This window comes from Lagenorhynchus albirostris, chromosome 19, assembly GCF_949774975.1.
Source record: "Lagenorhynchus albirostris chromosome 19, mLagAlb1.1, whole genome shotgun sequence".
Taxonomy (NCBI): Eukaryota; Metazoa; Chordata; class Mammalia; order Artiodactyla; family Delphinidae; genus Lagenorhynchus; species Lagenorhynchus albirostris.
In genome coordinates, this window is record NC_083113.1 from 41,842,091 (window position 1) to 41,859,343 (window position 17,253).

The window sequence follows — 17,253 nt, forward strand, 5'->3', positions numbered from 1 at the left end:
AATTAATTTTAAAAAAGATTAACATGATAAATTACAAAAAAGTACACAGCATTCAACAAATACTTCCCTCTCTCCCCCCTCGGATTGGCCAAGCCCCTCCCCCAGATTCCCGGGACGCGGGGACCGTAGCGTAATGACGTAGAAGGACGCAAAGATTCTCCCACCCTTATCTCCGTTTCCTAGGAAACGTGGACTCCGCGTTCAACTCCCCGTCGCTGCCCTCTTGACGTCACGGTCCGGACAGGAGGGCGGGGCGAGTGCTACCGCCAGGGGCGGGGCGGCGCGGGCCGGCCGGGCTGTGCACCTGCGCCTCGGCGGTCCGCCTGGGGCATCATCCCCGGCCCGCCTGGCCCCGCCATGGCCAGGCCGCAGAGGACTCCGGCACGCAGTCCCGACAGCATCGTCGAGGTGAAGAGCAAAGTAAGGGCCCCTCCAGCCCCGGCTCCGGCCTCGGCCCTAGGAGCTTCCAATTCCCTCATTCTCCCCTTCCTGACTCCTTGGTCCCCACCACCTTTTTCTCTCCTCCATCCTCCACGTCCCATTCTCCGGCTTTTCTTCTCGCCTTCCCCCATCCATCCTCCTTCCTTCTACTGCCGGCCTCAAGAGTCCCTCTGTGGCCTGGGTACCTGAGGGCGGGGAGAAGACCTTGGACAGCGTCCCTTGTACTGGGTGCAAGGCTGCAGCTGTTGTGAAGCCCCCCCCTGTCTTTCTCACCCCTGCCACCTTCGGACCCGTGGTGAGAAAGGGAACGGACTCCATCCTAACCCCTCCCCGCCCCCCCACCCCGGCCTCCAGTTTGATGCCGAGTTCCGACGCTTCGCGCTGCCCCGCGCTTCGGTGAGCGGCTTCCAAGAGTTCTCTCGGTTGCTGCGTGTGGTACACCAGATCCCGGGCCTGGACGTGCTGCTTGGCTATACGGATGCTCACGGCAACCTACTGCCCCTCACCAACGACGACAGCCTGCACCGGGCCCTGGCCAGTGGGCCCCCGCCGCTGCGCCTGCTAGTGCAGAAGCGGGGTGAGGAGGATGGGGTACAGTGGGCAGCCTCTGTGGGGTAGGGTGACAGGGCAAGTCTAGAAGGGTTAGTCCATGCCCAGTGTGCCCAGGCTTCACCCTCTGCAGTCCCTGCCCTTGGCCTGACCTCCAAGTGGCAGGAAGTAGCTACAGTGCCCCCTTCCTCAGGCCTTGGCCTGATGGAAAAGGGCCCAAATGGGAAAGCAGGGTCTCTGATCTCAGCGTCCCCCTCTCCTGCAGCAGAAGCTGATTCCAGTGGCCTGGCCTTTGCCTCCAACTCTCTGCAGCGGCGCAAGAAAGGGCTCCTACTTCGGCCAGTGGCATCCCTGCGCACGCGGCCACCCCTGCTAATCAGCCTGCCACAAGATTTCCGCCAGGTTTCTTCAGTCATAGATGTGGACCTACTGCCTGAGACCCACCGACGGGTGCGGCTGCATAAGCATGGTTCCGACCGCCCCCTGGGTTTCTACATCCGAGATGGCATGAGTGTGCGCGTAGCTCCCCAGGGCCTGGAACGGGTTCCAGGCATCTTCATCTCCCGCCTGGTACGAGGGGGCCTGGCTGAGAGTACAGGGCTGCTGGCAGTCAGTGATGAGATCCTCGAGGTCAATGGCATTGAGGTAGCTGGGAAGACCTTGGACCAAGTAACAGACATGATGGTCGCGAACAGCCACAACCTCATTGTCACTGTCAAGCCAGCCAATCAGCGCAATAATGTGGTGCGTGGGGCATCTGGGCGTCTGACAGGGCCTCCTTCTGCTGGGCCTGGGCCTGCTGAGCCTGATAGCGACGATGACAGCAGCGATCTGATCATTGAGAACCGCGAGCCTCCCTGTTCCAATGGGCTGTCTCAAGGGCCTCCATGCTGGGACCTGCGCCCAAGCCGCCTACTTCCTGATGCCCGCAGCTCTCTGCCCTCCCTGGATGATCAGGAGCAGGCCAGCTCTGGCTGGGGGAGTAGCATTCAAGGAAATGGTAGTGGCTTCAGCCTCTGACAGGCAAAGATGCAGCCCCTTGCCCTTCCCGGCTGCTGGGACATGGCAGGGACTTCCCCAGTGGGGTTTTTTAGCTTGCTCATGGGGCCCTCTCAGTCTGGGGAACATTAAAGGTTTTCTACAAATGCAGTTATGGTCCTTCTGTTTCCCAGCCCTAGCCTCCTCCTTGATCTCACAATCTTGCCTTCTGGCCTGGACATGAGGCAGGAGTGGAGGAGTGATAAGGGCAGCAGAGAAACCTTCCTGTAGTCAATCAGCAGGAAGGACACCAGGCTTGGCATTTCTAGGGTGAGAAAAGCTCTTATGGAAACAAACTCCACTGTGTACAAAAAGTTTAATTTTGACAAAGGGGTTAAGAGGCTGGGATGGCCCTTCCACAGCCACCAGTGACTGGGAAGAGTGCTCTGGGGATACTGCCCACCCACTGCTCCTGTCTTCGAACTCCACTCTATGATGGGGCCCAGTCCTGCCCTTTATAACCATGTAGCGATCCTCAGTGAGACCCCTGACTCTATCCCCATAAAAGGGCTCAGGCATCCATCTTCACAAAGACCTTGGGGCGGGAAAAGATCTTGATGGCTTCCTCTACCTGCATCAGCTTCCGGTCCAGCTCAGCACGATGGCTCTGGGCTCTCAGTGAATCCGCCCCAGCAGGCAAGAGCACCAGCTCATGCAGCAGCTGGCTCTGGCCTACAGGGGCCCCAGAACAGTAAGTGCTGGGCAGGGGAGCATGGTCCCCAGTGGGTTCCCCATCCAGCTTCCTTTGGCCACATACTCACTCTGGAGCAGATTGCTCAGTGTCTCCAGCCGCTGGTTCTCAGGCATGCAAGTGTGGCCAGGCGGCATGGCCGGGTCCGGCTGGCTGTGCTGACGGGCCTCAGCCTCCTGCCGCCACAGATCCCTCCGCTCCAACAAGCTGCGATGCAACAGACTCAGGATTGATAATCCCAGGGCAGATGCTGGCTCCCACCCACCATAAGTGTCCCTTACCCTGGGTGTTGGGCAGTAGGACCTACTAATGGGGAACGTGACCCTTCTGTGTGGCGTTGTAGTGCTCCTGGGCCTGCCGTTGCTGCTCCAGCACCTGTGCCAGGACTTGCAGCGAGCGAGAATGACGCCGGGGGGCCCTCTTGGCAGTGCGAGCATTGTGGGTAATGAAGTCCACACTTGGGCCTGGGCCCTGCAGGACATGGCAAGCATGATGAGGTAGCACTGTGTTGTGCCCCTGAACCTCCCCAGGATCCCTGCCCTACCTCCCAGCCCTCACACATCCTCTCACCTTAGCATTGGGACCTGGTGGGGTTAGCTGGGGACTGGGGACACGGGGTGGTGGGAACCCAGGGCCGCAACGGGAATGTGCCCTCAGGAAATGGGCAGGCTCTGTCCCAGAGGCAGGGCTGGGCTCCTGTAGGCCAAGGCATAGCAGAGGGATCAGTCAGGCTGAGGTCAGGGTCTCAAGCCATAAGACCAAGACTCTGCCCTTTCTGCCTTTCAGGATCTTTCTCTATCACCAGTCCTCTGGAATTGGCCTCCTTCGTCATGAAGGACTTCTCCTCATCAGCATTTAAACATGTGTGTTTCTCACATCTTTAAGAAAACAAATACCCCTCCTTCTATCTCAGTCCTGGCTTCAGCCACCATTTCTTTTTTCTTTCCTTCCTAGCCAAGATTTCTGGCTCTGTCCCCACCAAGGTCACCAACAGCTGGTCTCCAAGCCCTCAAATCCAGGGTCACTTCCCTGGTCTCATCGTCCTCTGCCAGATCCTCAATAACTCCTGGGTCTCACTCCTGACATCCGCATCTGATTCTCCACCTGCTTGCTGGACATATTCCCACTCCCTGCGAGTCCCATAAATACTCCTGATTCAACACATCCACATATGACCTTATTGTCTTTTCTCTCAATCCTGCCTCTCCGTCTCAGACCCGTGGACAGAGAAGTGGTGCCACTATCTACCCAGATAGAATCCTACCACCATACATACCCCTGCCCCTGCCCTTCCCATTGTCCTTAGAAATAAAGGTAAGAAGTGGATTATGTGGCCCTTTATGATGTGGGTACAGGTGACTTCTTGGCCTAACCTCACGCTCTTCTTCCCTCACAGTGAATTGAACACAGCATCCCCACTGCCCACACTCCCTCTGGTCTTAGGACTTCTATCCGTGAGGTTCCATCTCTATAGAATGTTCTCCTCCATCCTCCCCTGGCCTAATTCCTACTTGCCCCTCAGAATCACCCAGCCATCATCACTTCTGAGAAAGCCCCCCAGCCCCACTCTGCAGCAGAACCAGCTATCTCTTAGTCCCCTGTTACCTTAGTTCCCTGCGGTTTTCCACCCTCCTCATAACTCAGATCAGAGTATAACTGTCAAAAAGATGGGCAATACTTCTGGCTGCCTGAGGCAGGTACCTGCAGCTGGGCCTTGACATGGGACTTCACTTTGTCATACTTGGGTGAGCGCCAGAGAGCCTTCAGGGGCCTGGACTGGTCCTGCTCCCGGCTGTGCTCCTGCTCACGGAAGCGCCTCTGGATCTCCCTGATCCGCCTCAGGTTCTCCTTCTCATGGTCTTTAGGGTCCTTCCCTGGGGAAAAGATGTTGCCAGGCTCTGCCCTACATACAGCCCATGCAATCCAACTCACAACAGAGAACACACAGGCCCACACCCTGCCTCCCACAGAAGGATCTCCCTGACATCTCCATCTAAGTCCACCTCGTCACCTTGTTCCCTTCCTCACACAGTAATTATCTTCTTCTATTCCTGATGATTTTCTACATTTTTTATTGCGAAGTATACCATTAATCATCTTGCATATCATATTCACCAGTTCACTTATTTATTGTCTCTCATCTTGATTCGATGATGCTCTTCTCCAACCTTGTTTTCCTAGCACCTATAGGGCCTGGCACACAGGAGACACTCAAGAAACAACCTTCCATTGATGCATGAATTAATGAAGCTGAGCTATGGGTTTTCTGGGGGATACCTCATCTAGTCCTCTCCTGCGAGGAAGAAGAGAGGACTTTTATAGTCGGGGAAACTAACAGTCAGAGAGGTAAAGCCTAAGCCTTCCTCAGGGAAGGAGAAGCAGCTGCTTTTGATCTCAGCTTTGACTTCAGACTCGCCCCGTCCCTTCTGTCCAGAACTTACTCTTGGGAGAGGCCCCTGGGCCTAGGGAAATACCCCCGAGCTGCAGCAGCACGCCACCCACGCCGCGCCGGCCACGCTCCAGGATTTCTCGGGCTCCGGGACCGATGCGGGGTCCGCGGGGAGGGGTGGCGTCTAGGTCGGGGTCCGGAGTCAGCAGGCCCAACTTCAGCGTGCTTCCCTCAAGGCGCCCTTGGGCTGAGAGGCCAGACGGGGCGGAGCGCAGAGTTCAATGGTGGAGCTGGGCCCGACCCTTGCTCTGGCTTCGCCAGGGTGAGGCACCCCACAACTCACCCGAGGCCGGCCGCCGGTAGTAGTCAGGACAGAGCGTAGGGTCTGGGGGGATGGGCCCCGAGATGCGGGAAGGACCCTCGCACATGCCGCCGTCGTCCTTCTGCAACAATGCACCGAGGCCTGCCGGGCTACGCATCTCCGGCCCCGAACCCTCTTCCTCAGCCCAGTACCTCCTCCCTGGACCCGGGCCCTGACCCCAGCTGTGCCGCCTTGCCTGCGTTCCTGGCCCTCGCCCCGCCTCCCGACCCTGGCCTGCGCTCGCCACCTCCGCTCTCAGCCCACTTCCCTGCCCCGCTGGCAGCCCCTCCTCACCCGGGCAGGGTACTCACCCAAGCAGTTTCACCGCCCACTGCCGCCACCCGACCTCTTTGCTGTTGCCAGGTAACAATGGTTTCCGTCCCTGAGGTCAGGGGCCAATGCCCCCTGGCGCAAAGCCTTCTGGGGCTTGTAGTTCCAGCTGAGGGTGGGGCCAGACCGGCTGCCAGTTGCCCTTCGCAACCCGGCCCTTCTCCGGGGTCAGCTCACGGTCTACCAGTCTAGGGTCCGCCCTCCACCTCCCACCCCCCACGTCCCCCAAGCAACCGTCGAGTATGCACTGATCCTCCGCAGCCATGGCCTCAGCAGGGACTGAGAAGCGGCCAGGGGCCCAAGAGGGAACAGCATTGGGACAGTCACAGCTTACGGAGGTGCCTGGTGGCCATGCGCAGAATTCTGAGGTGACCATTAGGCTGTCTAGCCTTCAAACACTTGGCCACAGAGCTTTAGGAGACCAGCTTCTGTGCAATGACCCCCTAACTGCCAGGACAGGCTCCACAGCCTGGGAGGGGCATGGGCTGGTGCCCTTCATCTGTATTTGGTATCTAATGGCTGATCCCTGTATCCTTTGCCTGGCCATGGTGACCAGTTACCTATGTGTCACCTCTAGTGTCCAGTTATGGCAGACCAGTGCCTAGTGCCAGCCCATGAAGCCTGCCAAACCCAGGGTGAAGACAAGTGTCCAACAGGGCCAGTCTCAGAGCCAAAGATCCAGGAGGAAAGACTCAAGCTGGAGGAAGAGAGGCACAAGCCAGAGGTGCAGGCACTAGAGGAGAAAGGCCCCAGGCCTATGGCCTCCATTGTGAGGACCAGTCATGGTCTGAAGAGGAAGCTGGTCAAGTGAGGGGGCTTTCAGAGGGAAGAAGCTGAAGGGCTGGGGAGGTGGAATGGGGGTGGATTCCGTAGGATTCCTAAATCGGGCATTCCTGCAGTGTACATACTTATCCCCTGTCACCACCATCACTCCTCCCCTCTTCTGTCCCTCAAGAGCTCTGATGTAGGGAACATCCAGAGAGGGAGTCTCAAAGCCTTGTAAGGGGCTGAACTCATGAGCTCTTGGCCCCTGTCCAGCCCCGGGCCTCACTGACCAGGAAAGGGACAAGAATCTGGGCCTGGGGTGGTAGGTAGACAGGGCTATTCCCTAGGACAGGGCACAGGAGCCAAGGCTGGAGGCTGGCTCCTCAGGACTTCTTGTCCCCTAGCCTCCCAGGACCTAGCCACCAAGCCCATCCTAGGGCTGAAGCTGAGCTGCCACAGGGGATGCCACTGCAGAGGGAGGAGCGGGAGAGTAGCCAGAGTGAGCCCTTGCCGTCTGCCAAACAGCACAAAAAAGCCAAGAAGCGCAAGAGTGTGGGAACCCCAGTGCTCCCTGTGGTGGCCAGCACAGTGTCTGTGTCCTCAGAGACCTTAGGACTGGAGCGTGAGTGGCATTCCCCGGGCCTTCCCTTTATCCCCCGCCTGCTGGACCCCTGACATGGCACAGCTTGGCGCTCCAGCACCTGCCCTGCCCCGGGTCCTTGCAGGAAAGGCCCAGCGCCTGCGGCCCCTGTACCAGTACATCAACTATTGCAACCCTGAGCTGAACCAGGCACGGGAGGGGGACAGGGAGGCCGAGGCTGAGGTGAAGCCTGAGTCGGAGCTGGCCCTCATCCCCAAGGAGACAGGTGTGGAACAACTGTAGGCCTTGCTGCCCACGGCAGGTGAGCTGGGCTCAGGCCTCACTTTGCCCTGCCCCAATATGTTCATGACCCCCACCTACACTCTGGTTCCCCTGGGAGAGGAAGCTGGCGAGGAGCCTGGGGGTTTGCCCAGCCTGGGCGTCAGCGGTTGCCTCAAGGCTGAGATGCTCAAGTCAACTCAGGTGGACACCAACAAGATGCTAAGTGTCTGCGCTGCCCCACTTGCACCCCCAACCTCTCCTCAGTACAAGTGACTGTCCTGCCCCACTGGGGGCTCCCCTTCTCCCAAGCCTGAACCAGAGCAGCAGTCTATGGCCCTAGGCACTCAGGTGGAAGAGGGGATTCTGCCCCTACCCCTATTTGGGATCTTGGGTTTGCTAAAAATAAACGTTTTTCCTTTTCTCAGACTGTGATCCCCCAAATAAGATGCCTGAAGAGGGAGAGGCTGGGAAGAAGGGTGGAGGATTCCCCAGTAGAGTGAACTGGATTGCCCAAGAACTTGACAGAAATATAGATTCCTGGGCACTACCCCAGGCCTAAATGAATCAGAATCTGCAGGGGCGGGGCCTGGTTCTGTGCATTTAAAACCTCCTCAGATGAACCTGAAGGTCAGACAAGATAACAGTGGGGATGGAAAGGCGGTTGGTAAGGAAGAACTTGGGGAAGAGAAAGGAAAAGAACTGTCACGTCATGGGAAGCGGGTGCTTGGCCTTGCTCCCTGTCTCCCAGGGAAGGGGCCTGCGTTGATCTGACCTTGAGGGGACCAACACTTGGAATCTTCCTTCTGAGGTGGCAGAGTTCATTTGCCTGTCCCAGGAGGGGCAGCTCTCACAGCTGGACCAGACTTTGCCCCCAGAGTGGCCCCTGGTGACAGAGGAATTGGTGCCTTTTTCTGGCAGGCAAGGGGTGGTGGTAGAGGTGAATGTTCTCTTTGGACCCCTGTGGCTGAGCCACTGGATGACTGCGGCGCCTGATCCTCAGGGGTCTCTGGGAAGAGGGGGCCAGTGCTGGCCATTTTGGAAAGCCCCTATCCTGCTGCCTCCTGGTCCTCTTGCATGTCCCTCAGACATCGTAAACACAGGGAATTCCAGATTAAATGGATTTCTCCTCCCTCCAACCTGCTTTTCTTCCTGCTTCTCATCTACACAGTTGTTCAAGCCAAAATCCTGATATCACCCCAGACCCCATCCTATTCTTTGCTCATTGACTCCTGCCAGCTAATCAGGCATGAAGGCAGGTGAATCTACCCTCTCAGACAGAGAATCTCTCGGACACCCGTCAGCACCCTTGCCTGGGACACTGTCATCTCCAGGTGAGAGCTCACTAGTCTCCCTGCCGGTGGGCCCTTGCCCCACCAACCCACCCAATGATTCTGCTACACACTCCTGAACCCCTGATGGTGTTGCTACCCCTCTAGCACCCTGCTCGTTTTACCCCAACTACCTTAAAACTTTTTAGTGGCTTCCTGTAATTCCCTGACCAACTACACCTTTTCTTACCTTCCCTCTCTGCCTGTGGGGCTTCCCCTGCCTAAAATGCCTTTATTTCTTCACCCTCAACCCGGCTAGTATAACATGTACCCTTGAAGACTCACGGCGCCTTGCTTCCTGCTGAGCCAGGCAGCACCCAGTGCTGTATTGCCCTGCACTGTAGCATCTACACGCTACTACCACTGTGGGTTATATAACTATTTCGGGGATTAGACTGTGAACTCCCCAAGGCCATGTGTCATTGCACCGCATCCACCTAACAGAGGGGCCCCATGAAAGGCACCAAGATAAGGAGACCAAGGTGGGGAGCCAAGGAAGCTGCAGAGAGGGACAGGTTAGGATCTGAAAGGCTGAGGCCATCCAAAGTCCAGCACCATATGGGGGGGCCCCTGTAAGAATGGCCTGGCCATCCAGGAAGGGAGGGGGTGGGCAGGCCCATATGGAGGAAATAGGAAGAAAATGGGCATAATCCCAGGCTGTTCCCTCTTTTAAGGGTCACTTGGATGCTCACTGGCCCCATGACAAGGCCTCAGGGCAAGCCGTGGGATCAGGACATTTATTTTTTTGCCCACACTTCTCCCTGGGCAGTGACCTGACTGAGCTAGGAGATACTTCTACAGGGACCATGCAGACTGAAACGCTGTCCATAGGGATGAGCACGAATTCTCCAGGAATTTTAGAGGTAGAGGGCTCTTCAAGATAACTGAGTTTGATCTCCTGACTTTATGGCTGAGGAAGCAGAGGCCTGCAAAGGAGTGGCCTTGCATGAGACCACACCCTGGGGCCCAGGGAGGGCCTGCCCTTTCCTGAGCCCTGAAGATCTCTGAAACTGGGGGCTCTCTGGCTATGGCCTGACCCAAGAAGGATGAGCATCTCCTTTCTCTGTGTGGTCTCCAGGGCTGGACGTGTCGGTCAGGCCAGCACTGATAAGGAAGATCTGTTCCTATTTCTTCACAGGTGACGTAGGAAATACTCAGTAACCACAGAAGAGTCAGTCTGTTTCCTGAGGGCTTACTCACTTGTCAGGCTTGTCTAAGCAGGGTGGGTGATAGTAGCCACAGAAAGGAACAAGACACCACTACCACTCCTAGAAGCTCACTCTAAGTGTGTAATGCTAAGGCAGCATAATTCAAGGAGACGTGATAACGGAAGGGCTGAGGACCAGAGCTGTGGCGCCACAGGTAGTGGGGGTGACTGCCACTTTGCCTGCAGGAGTGAAGAGGCAGCTCTCCAGCTGCTTCCTGAAGGAGAGAGTTGGGTGGCCTTCCAATCAGAGGATATGCCAGGGATGAAGCCTCACTAGTGTGGAAGATGTCAGCCCCATGTAGGAGGGCCATTTAGCATGGCTGAAGCAGAGGCCTGGCTATCAGACCAGGCTGGGTGTAGGCAACGAGGGATATTGGCCTGACGTTTTGGAGAGGTTGCTTGGGCATCAGCGTGAAGGGCCGAATAAGGAAGGGAAAGACTGGCGATAGGGAGGTGAGGAGGCTGCTGCCATTGTCTGGGTGAGTGCGAGGCCTAGATTTGGTTGGGGGTTGGAAAATAAGCAAAAGGTATTCTGGAAGCTCTCTTCTGCTTGCTGTAAGAGAGAGGAAAAGCTAACTGCCTTTTCATTGGCTTGGAAAAACTTTATTTTGACCCAAGGAAGATCCTGAGATTTGGGAAACAGGTCCTGGAAGGTGATGCTGACTTCCTCCAGGAGGGGGAGCTGCAGGACAAGCCTGGAACCAGTTGACTGTCACCTCTGGGAACCAGAACCCTCCTGGCTTCCTTGGGAACAGGCATCTGGGCCACTTCATGGTATCTCTCCTCCCCCACACCAATCCAAGAGATACAAGATGGTAAAGATGTCTGAGGGATGGCCATGGACCTAGGTTCTGCAGAGTACCAACAGAGGACCTGGGTCCTCAAGAGTAGCTCTGCCCTAAGCCCATGTACAGTCGGCCCCAGGACTTGGTCGGAATCCATCTTTGTAAACCAGAGGTTTTATTGCAGTCCTATAAAACCTAAGTGCCACTGTGGGTCAATAACATGGCCCTTTCTTAAGTAAGAGCATCTGAGTCGGATGCAATGGATGCATGTGCTTTCTTGGTCAATACCCAAATTTAGGGGGGATCTCAACATCCTGTTAACACACAGAAGGATGACCTGGAGCTGAGCCGGGAAGAAGGGAGCAGCTTCTCCTCCTTCACCTCTACAGCATCCTGCCTGGTGGGGTTCTTTCTACAGTCCACCTACTAGTTCAGGCCAGGCTGAGATTCCTGCTGTAGAGAGGAATGTAACCTGGATGAGGACCCGAGCCGGGAAGGGCAATGCCTGGGCACTCAAGAGTCTGAGATGCCACAGGCACTAAGGAAGGAATAGTTCAGGGTCAGGCTCTGTAGTAAGAGGACCCTGACCAGGCTCCTAGCTCTGTCACTTATAACTTACAGGAGGCAAGTAACTTTGCCCCTCTCTGCTCTGAATAACGGGAATATTAATAGTAGTACCTCGTAGAGTGGTTTGGATATTAAATAGAATAATACACGTGAACCATCTATCCCTGGGGCCCCAATATGTAGTAAGTACACCCCAACACTAGCCACTGTTATTTTACCTCACAAAGACAAGGTCTGAAACCAGGACAATACAGGAAAATAGGCCTGGTGACTCCTATAAAGGGTGCCAGGAGGAAGAGGGAGCCCTCTCTGAGCCTCTCTCTTTCTGGTGAGGAGTCCACAGCAGGCCAGAAAGAGGGAAGCTTAGAGAAGGGGAAAGTCTGGTCCAGACTTAATTCTGGTAGAGGAACAAAGGAGTCGATGTGTCCTTTCCCACCATCCTGCCCCACCTGCCTCTGACTGACAGGGTTAAAAGCCTCTTCCTGTGGGGAGAACAGGTTAGTAAAAGCAGAGCTGGAGACTGGCTGGCTAGGCCAGGCAGTGCTCAGCTACACCCCGGCTACAATGCTTCCGAGGGGCAGCGCCTTCCTCCAGTTCACCCCGTCTAGCCTCCCTGGGGCCACTCCTCACCCCTCCTCTCCCAGGGCTCCTCTGGAGCCAACCCCTTGGTTTCAAGAACAGAACCCTTCCTGACCTCCAGCCCAGGGAGACCTCGAACTCTCCCACTATCTCCCCTTAAACGTCAGGCCTGATTGGCCCCCTGAAGTCTTAAGTCCTGTTTGCTGAGGAAAGACTTCTTGGAGGGCTCCAGAGGGATTCAGCTGCAAGGAATAAGCCAGGAGATGAGGGCAGACAGTGGTAGGAGCCTGTGTGTCCCGCTAGATAGTGAAGGATCCAGAGCAGGTCAGGGCTGCCATAGAGCCACAAGGAAAGAGAAAAATAGAAACAAATCTACAACAATCAACAAGCCTTTCATTATTAAAGAAACCCAATCTACCAAACAAACAACCAACAACCACATATCACAGTGTCAGACTTTCTGATTTATTAACATTTATCAGATGTCCCAGAGCTCTCCCTTGTCTCCTCTCTGCCAACTCAGGGGCCCTCTGCCCTAGGTCAACAGCCCCTGAGAGCTCATCTACTACAGAACCCCTCCTCCCCGCCAGGGAAGGGGCAGCCTGCAGGCCGGAAGGGCTTGGTCACATGGGAGCGAGGGCAGGTGCAGATCCCTGAGGGATGACTTCCTGCCCTCACCATTCCTGAGATGCCCCAGCCCAGGACGGGCATGGAAACAAGGCCTCTTGTCATTTCTCCTCAGGCCTGAGGAATCAAGCCAAGCTGGCTCCTTGCTGTGCTTTCTCATCCAGTTAAGACCACAAATAGGCTGATGAAGCCCCCAAGTCAAGCCTTTGCTGGAACTGCTCACACACTGGGGGCAGCTCCGCCCTGTGCAGTGTGCCGGCCCTCTCAGCCATGGCAATAGGAACGGCACCGCCTCACCAGTCTGAGGAGTAAATGAGCACTGGAGGGGGCGTTCTCCTGGGGCCACCTTCAGATTCACCCGAATTCAACTCTGCCCAAGTTGACCTATCAAATGAAAGACACTGTGCTATAACCAAGCCCTCCCATCACAGCTCCTCCCTCACCCTTTGCCCCGTGGCAGGGAGCCCACGTGCAGGCTCACAGGTTATTCCGCTGGAGCGCCTCACACAGGTTCTGGTTGGCGTCGGGCTCCTCCGTCAGCACCTCCACAGCCTCCCACTCCCCGGATCGGCTCGACCGTTTGATGGCATCCACCACGCTCTGCATGTAGAGCCCATCCTCGAATGAGGCGGCCATGGAGACGGGGGTATGGTCCCACGTGCGGCGGTCCCCCTGCCCCTGGAAGGACTGGCGCAGGGCCTGCACCATGTAGACCATGCCCTTCAGGTAAAGCAGCGGGACATCCTTGGGCCCCTGCTCGGGGAGCCCCGTGCCCACAGCCAGCGAGTCCCTCAGCAGCAGCTCCTCTTGTGTGGCAGAGTTCTTCTGCCCGTAGAGGTCAGCTCCCCGGGCAACAAGGCGTCCCGCAGAGCCCACCACCATGACCTCGTGCACAAAGGCGCCTGGCATGTTGAAGTTGAGTGTTACTGTGCTGCACACACCCCCACCCATAAGCATCTGGAAGAAACAGAAGTCATCGCTGGTGACATGCCGGATGCCACGGATGGCTGCATTCTGCCTCACAAAGGTCTTGAGCAGCCCATGTACCTTCTCGGCTTTCTGGCCAGTCAGGTGGGTCAGCAGGTCCACAATGTAGGTGCCCATGGTGTGCAGGCCCCCACCGCCCATGAGCTCATCACAGATCCAGCCGTAGTTGGGGCTGAGCAGGCTGCCCGAGTAGACGCGGGCATCACAGATCATCACTGCACCCACGTAGTGCTCGGCAATCAGCTGCTTCATGCGCACGAAGGCAGGCAGGAAGCGCAGCACGTTCCCCACCAGGCTCATCAGCTGAGGGTAGTAGCGCGAGGCTGTCACCATCCGGAAGGCATCCACCGAGGTTGCTGCCTTCTCACAAACCACATTCTTCCCAATGCCTGAGAATAAAACACAGCAGGAAATCTCAAAGTCCCAAGGGGTTTACACTGGGAAAAGAAAACCCATTTCTGGAAGGCAGGTGACTCAGGAAAGCTGCCTGAGACCAGGTGGTGACCTGGGACAAGAGGAAAGGTGATCAGCTTGGATGAAAACAGTACCCAGTGACTGGGACTTGAGAAAGAGTTATGGGCTTGAGAAAGAGAAGCAAGTTCTTAAAGGAAAAATGAAAGGAGTAGAGGCAGAAGGTGCAAACCAGGAGTGGGAGGTAGAGAGGTGGTACAAGGTTAATTTTATGTGTCAACTTGGTTAGGTTATGGTGCCCATCGAATACTAGTCTAGACACTGCTGGGAAGATATCTTTAGATCTGATTAACATTTAAACCAGTAGACTGAGTAGAGCTGATTACCCTCCATAATGTGGGTAGGCCTCAACTCATCAGATGAAGGCCTTGAGAAAAAAGACTGAAGTTCCCTGAAGAGGAAGGAATTCTGCCTCCAGACTGCCTTCAGACTCAAGTCTGCAACATCACCTCTTGCTGGAACTCAGATTTGCTCTGCAGATTTCAGATCTGTCAGCTCCTACAATAGCATGAATCAGTTTTTAGAAAATAAATCTCTACCTCCCTCTCTCAATATACATCCTCCTGGTTCTGTTTATCTCGAGAACACTGCCTAATACAAGTGGGCTGGAGAGGTGGACATGCTTCTTGGACATGCTTATGTACCTTTATGCATTTATTAGATCATCAGCTTGGGGTAAGAAAATCAAATCTATATTCTAGGGGATGAGCTTGGCATTCTCAGTTGTAACTGCAGAAAGGGCTCTAAGATTCCTCGCAGATTGTCCTCTGAAAACACTGGTTCAACAAGTTAGTGTAGTCATAAGGCCCGAAAATGCTTGGCTCCAGTAGGAGGGGAAAGGGAGAGAAAACATCCTTTCTGTCTCATGCCTGTTCTGAGTACATCGCAGCTGGAATGCACCCAGAGAGCAAAACAAAGCTAGACAAAGCCCTGAAGAGAGAGACCAAGAGGACTGAGCAGCTCCCACACGAGGAAAAGGAAGGGGTCAACACTCCTCCACATCATGAGATGAAAGCTCATGAGGGTACGAACAGCCAAAAGACACCAACTCCTGGAGCATTCCTGTGAGCTTGGGATGGTTCAAGCAGAAGAAAGTCTTATGCTAGTATCTTCAACAGAAAACTTACAAAGCCCAAGAAGTCGTATGGACTGGACACACACAGGTTTGGGGGTACAGCAAGCTAGGGAAGGGTGAAGACATCCAGTTATTCCATTACTCATTCCACAGACACTGCCCTTGGGGTGCAACTCAAATTCCACGACCTCAATTCACCCAAGAAGTCATGGGCTTCTTGAGGGAACAAGCTCAAGGGTCTGGTACAGATAGCAGAATAAGGGAAGACTTCATGGGGGAGTGCCGCCAGGGTGATCTTTAAGGAAGCAAATGTTCCAGGGAGCATAAGGGGGAAAGGACACCCAGGCAGGAAACTGCATGTGCAAAGGCACTGAGGAAAGGGCTGGGATTCCTAAAGTCCTGAGTGCACACCAGGAAACAGGTTGGAGGGTTTACACAGGGTCGATAAGAAATGTAGGAAATTGGATAGATAATTGGTCGCTCACTCACAAAGACATTCAAGGTGGTGGGGTATGTTTAGGGTTGGAATCCCAAACTGAGCTCTTGATACTCCCTTCCCTGAGTTTTCTCCATCTCAGTCAATGGCGATTCATTTCTCCCCGTTTCTCAAGCCAAAATCACGGATGTCACTCACATCCATCCCACTTTCAATCATCAGTAAATCCTGTTGGCTTAGCTTTCAAACTACATCCAGGATCTCACCAGTTCCCACTACCACCAGTGCCACCTTCCTCATCCAAGTCACCACACTTTTTTGCCTGGATTATTGCAATGGTAACTTAACTGGTCTCCCTCAGTCTTTTTTCTTTTTTTTAATACATTTTATTTATTTATTTATTTATTTTTGGCTGCGTTGGGTCTTTGTTGCTGCGCATGGGCTTTCTCCAGTTGCGGCGAGCAGGGGCTACTCTTCATTGCGGTGCGTGGGCTTCTCATTGTGGTGGCTTCTCTTGTTGCGGAGCACGGGCTCTAGGCGCACAGACATCAGTAGTTGTGGCTCGCGGGCTCTAGAGGGCAGGCTCAGTAGTTGTGGCACATGGGCTTAGTTGCTCCGCGGCATGTGGGATCCTCCAGGACCAGGGCTCAAATCCATGTCCCCTGCACTGGTAGGCGGATTCTTTACCACTGCACCACCAGGGAAGTCCGGCTTCTTCTTTTTTACATTTTTATTTAATTTTTTATTTTAATAAATAAAAAATATTTATTTATTAATTTAGGCTGCGCTGGGTCCCAGTTGCGCACACAGGATCCTCGTTGTGGCCTGCGGGATCTTTTTTTTTAGTTGCAGCATGCAGAATTCTTAGTCGCAGCATGTGAACTCTTAGTTGCGGCATGCAGGATCTAGTTCCCTAACCAAGGATTGAACCTGGGCCCCCCACGATGCGAGCGCAGAGTCCCACCCACTGGACCACCAGGAAAGTCCCTGGGTGTAGCTTCTTCTGATGGATTCTGTTCACACAGGCTCAGGAGGGGAACTTGTCTGGCCACCTTGCAACAGAAACAATGGGGCCCCAGGACAGCTGGCTGCTCAGAAAGGGCCATTTATTGGTGCCAAACTCGAGCTTTGGAGCCACTCTGGGATTCAAATTCTGGTTCTCTGCATGACCTGGGACATTTCTAAACCTCTCTGGGCTTTGGTTTACTACACTGTAAAAGGAGAGTCACATCTACCATGCAGGGTAGAACAGTAAGTCAAGTGAGGCAGTATATGTAAAGCGCTCAGCCCGGCACAGCTCTGTCACCGGTACATTTTATAACCATCACCATGAGACAGACCCGGCAGATGTCATAAATACAGGAAAAAAAAGGGTCCACTGTGACTCAGATTTTAAGACTCACACAGAAGCTACATTTCCAGGCCAATAATATCAATGTTCAATATTTTGAAATTTTAATTTTTATAAAGAAGTTTAAAGATCAACATGAACATAGATGAGTTTTCTTATTCTATGTGCTTTTTATCAGGCCTCTCATAGAGTTAGGCCCAGACCAGTCCTTCGGAAGCTCACATCCTGACGAAGCCCACAGGAGATAATCTGGTGCCTTTGGCCAATCCTTCCAAGCTCCCCTCACTTTCTACCCTCTCCCCTGCCACCCTGACCCTCAAGAACCCCACAGAGCATTTGCCATCTGCACATATGGGATTCTCGGGCATGAACTCCCAGTGTTACGAAGCTCAGTGCTGCGGCAAGAAGGAACAC

At 54.7% G+C, this 17,253-nt stretch overlaps 4 protein-coding genes across 12 annotated transcripts in view; 2 read left to right on the top strand and 2 right to left on the bottom strand.

The window, feature by feature from the left end:
- The first annotated feature begins 176 nt into the window (after positions 1–176).
- Positions 177–2,106, top strand: PARD6A (par-6 family cell polarity regulator alpha). Its single transcript, XM_060132287.1, has 3 exons — positions 177–420; positions 796–1,018; positions 1,259–2,106. Exons 1-3 carry the CDS (start codon positions 358–360, stop codon positions 2,008–2,010), a joined length of 1,038 nt encoding a protein of 345 aa, XP_059988270.1. The 5' UTR covers positions 177–357; the 3' UTR covers positions 2,011–2,106.
- On the bottom strand, positions 810–8,900 carry ENKD1 (enkurin domain containing 1). 4 transcript variants are annotated; one of them, XM_060132283.1, is made up of 8 exons: positions 5,781–8,866; positions 5,452–5,551; positions 5,161–5,355; positions 4,421–4,593; positions 3,290–3,415; positions 3,027–3,190; positions 2,790–2,926; positions 810–2,700 (listed from the first exon to the last, which is right to left on the bottom strand). In XM_060132283.1, the coding sequence occupies exons 2-8, from the start codon at positions 5,534–5,536 to the stop codon at positions 2,540–2,542; spliced, it is 1,041 nt and encodes a 346-aa protein (XP_059988266.1). In that variant the 5' UTR covers positions 5,537–5,551; positions 5,781–8,866; the 3' UTR covers positions 810–2,539. The 4 variants fall into 4 exon arrangements, with proteins under 4 accessions (XP_059988266.1, XP_059988269.1, XP_059988265.1 ...); XM_060132286.1 differs by having other exon boundaries at positions 2,786–2,926; positions 5,452–8,900; XM_060132282.1 differs by having other exon boundaries at positions 5,452–8,866.
- Positions 6,063–7,699, top strand: C19H16orf86 (chromosome 19 C16orf86 homolog). Its single transcript, XM_060132288.1, is given in 4 exon segments — positions 6,063–6,167; positions 6,377–6,606; positions 6,939–7,186; positions 7,290–7,699. Coding segments are annotated over 4 exon segments (993 nt in total).
- A 3,435-nt stretch (positions 8,901–12,335) lies between the features above and the next one.
- The window catches only part of GFOD2 (Gfo/Idh/MocA-like oxidoreductase domain containing 2), a 37,530-nt gene continuing 32,612 nt past the window's right edge, over positions 12,336–17,253 (bottom strand). For 5 of the 6 annotated variants that reach the window (XM_060130052.1, XM_060130054.1, XM_060130053.1 and 2 more), the window contains 2 exons: positions 13,001–13,895; positions 12,336–12,903 (listed from right to left, as the gene is read on the bottom strand). In XM_060130052.1, the coding sequence (XP_059986035.1) occupies positions 12,813–12,903; positions 13,001–13,895 (986 nt within the window). In that variant the 3' untranslated portion in view covers positions 12,336–12,812. Of the gene's footprint in view, positions 13,896–17,253 lie in introns of all 6 variants that reach the window. The other variant, XM_060130056.1, reaches the window with a different exon arrangement.